The sequence below is a fragment of the Colobus angolensis genome, unplaced genomic scaffold (genome assembly GCF_000951035.1).
Source record: "Colobus angolensis palliatus isolate OR3802 unplaced genomic scaffold, Cang.pa_1.0 Scaffold181, whole genome shotgun sequence".
Taxonomy (NCBI): domain Eukaryota; kingdom Metazoa; phylum Chordata; class Mammalia; order Primates; family Cercopithecidae; genus Colobus; species Colobus angolensis.
Window position 1 is genome coordinate 3,698,988 of NW_012114944.1, and position 1,092 is coordinate 3,700,079.

Below are 1,092 nucleotides of genomic sequence, written 5' to 3' on the forward strand. Positions count from 1 at the left end.
CACCGCCGCCTCCAGCGCCAGGCCCACCGGATGGCCACGGTGCGCGCCCAGCACCGGGCAAAGCGCGCACACACAGCGGTGGCAGCGGCGACAGAAGAGCTCAGCTACACGGTCGCCATGCTCCGGGCAGCGCCAGCCGCATCCCTCGACAAGCTCTGAACCCCCAGGGGTCCGGCTGCTGGCCGCTGTGCCCGCCATTCATCTCCGCCACCTCCGGCTCCCCGGGGCAAGGGGCGGGTCTCCCACGGGAAACTGAAACCTCGGCCGTGGGCGGGGCGGCTCCAGGCCGGCCGGCGGGCGTCTGGGAGGATGACAGTCTGCAGGGGGCATCCTCCGACCAGCAGGGTGCTCCCTCTGCCCGCCCAGGCCAGGAGGTGGCCTCAGCAGAAATGGGAGGCTCCTAATGAGCCAGCCGGGAGAGGGTGGGCTTCCTGCTTAATGACGCTGGTCCAGTAACGCCCAGAAAACTGCAGCCCTGATGATGGGACCAAAGTTGGCTGGACCTTCCAGGGGTGCTCCTCTCACTTTCCCTTGATCCTCTCTTGCCCTTTTCCCGGGAAAGATAATCGTTCCCACAACTATAAGAAACATAGTCAAGCTCAAATAACGACACAGAGATTCTCCAACTGAGTTTATTTCGGACTGAGCAGAAGGATTGCAATTCGGGAATAAATGTGCCATGGCACCCAAGGGGTAGGGGCGCGGAGTATGCAGGGAGGCAAAGGAAAGCAGAGGCTTTTAAAAGCAAAAGGAGGAGGATTGCATACATTGTTTTAAAATAATGATACTTGATTACAAGAATTAATATGGGTGGCTTTAATCCAAAAGCTGAACAGGCAGTTGCTGGGCAGATGTCCTCATATCGTGGCTTTTGTGCAAGGCTGTGGTTCTTTGTGCAAGGCTGCAGTTTGGTGGAATCTCTTGCAATAATAATTCCTGTTACCAGGCAAATCGTTGGTGAGGGCCCCCCACTTCATGGCCTCCCAGCACCGTTTAGTTATTTTGTTTGAGACAGGGTCTGGCTCTGTTGTCCAGGCTGAAGTGCAGTAGTGCGATCAAAGCTCGCTGCAGCCTCTAACTCCTGGGCTCAAG

At 57.3% G+C, this 1,092-nt stretch overlaps 1 protein-coding gene across 3 annotated transcripts in view; it reads right to left on the bottom strand.

Annotated features, from left to right (window-relative positions):
- The window catches only part of TRIM14 (tripartite motif containing 14), a 60,492-nt gene extending 60,087 nt beyond the window's left edge, over window positions 1-405 (bottom strand). For all 3 annotated transcript variants that reach the window (XM_011939481.1, XM_011939480.1, XM_011939479.1), the window contains exon 1: window positions 10-405. In XM_011939481.1, the coding sequence (XP_011794871.1) occupies window positions 10-198 (189 nt within the window). In that variant the 5' untranslated portion in view covers window positions 199-405. The remainder of the gene's footprint in view (window positions 1-9) is intronic.
- Between the last annotated feature and the right edge of the window lie 687 nt (window positions 406-1,092).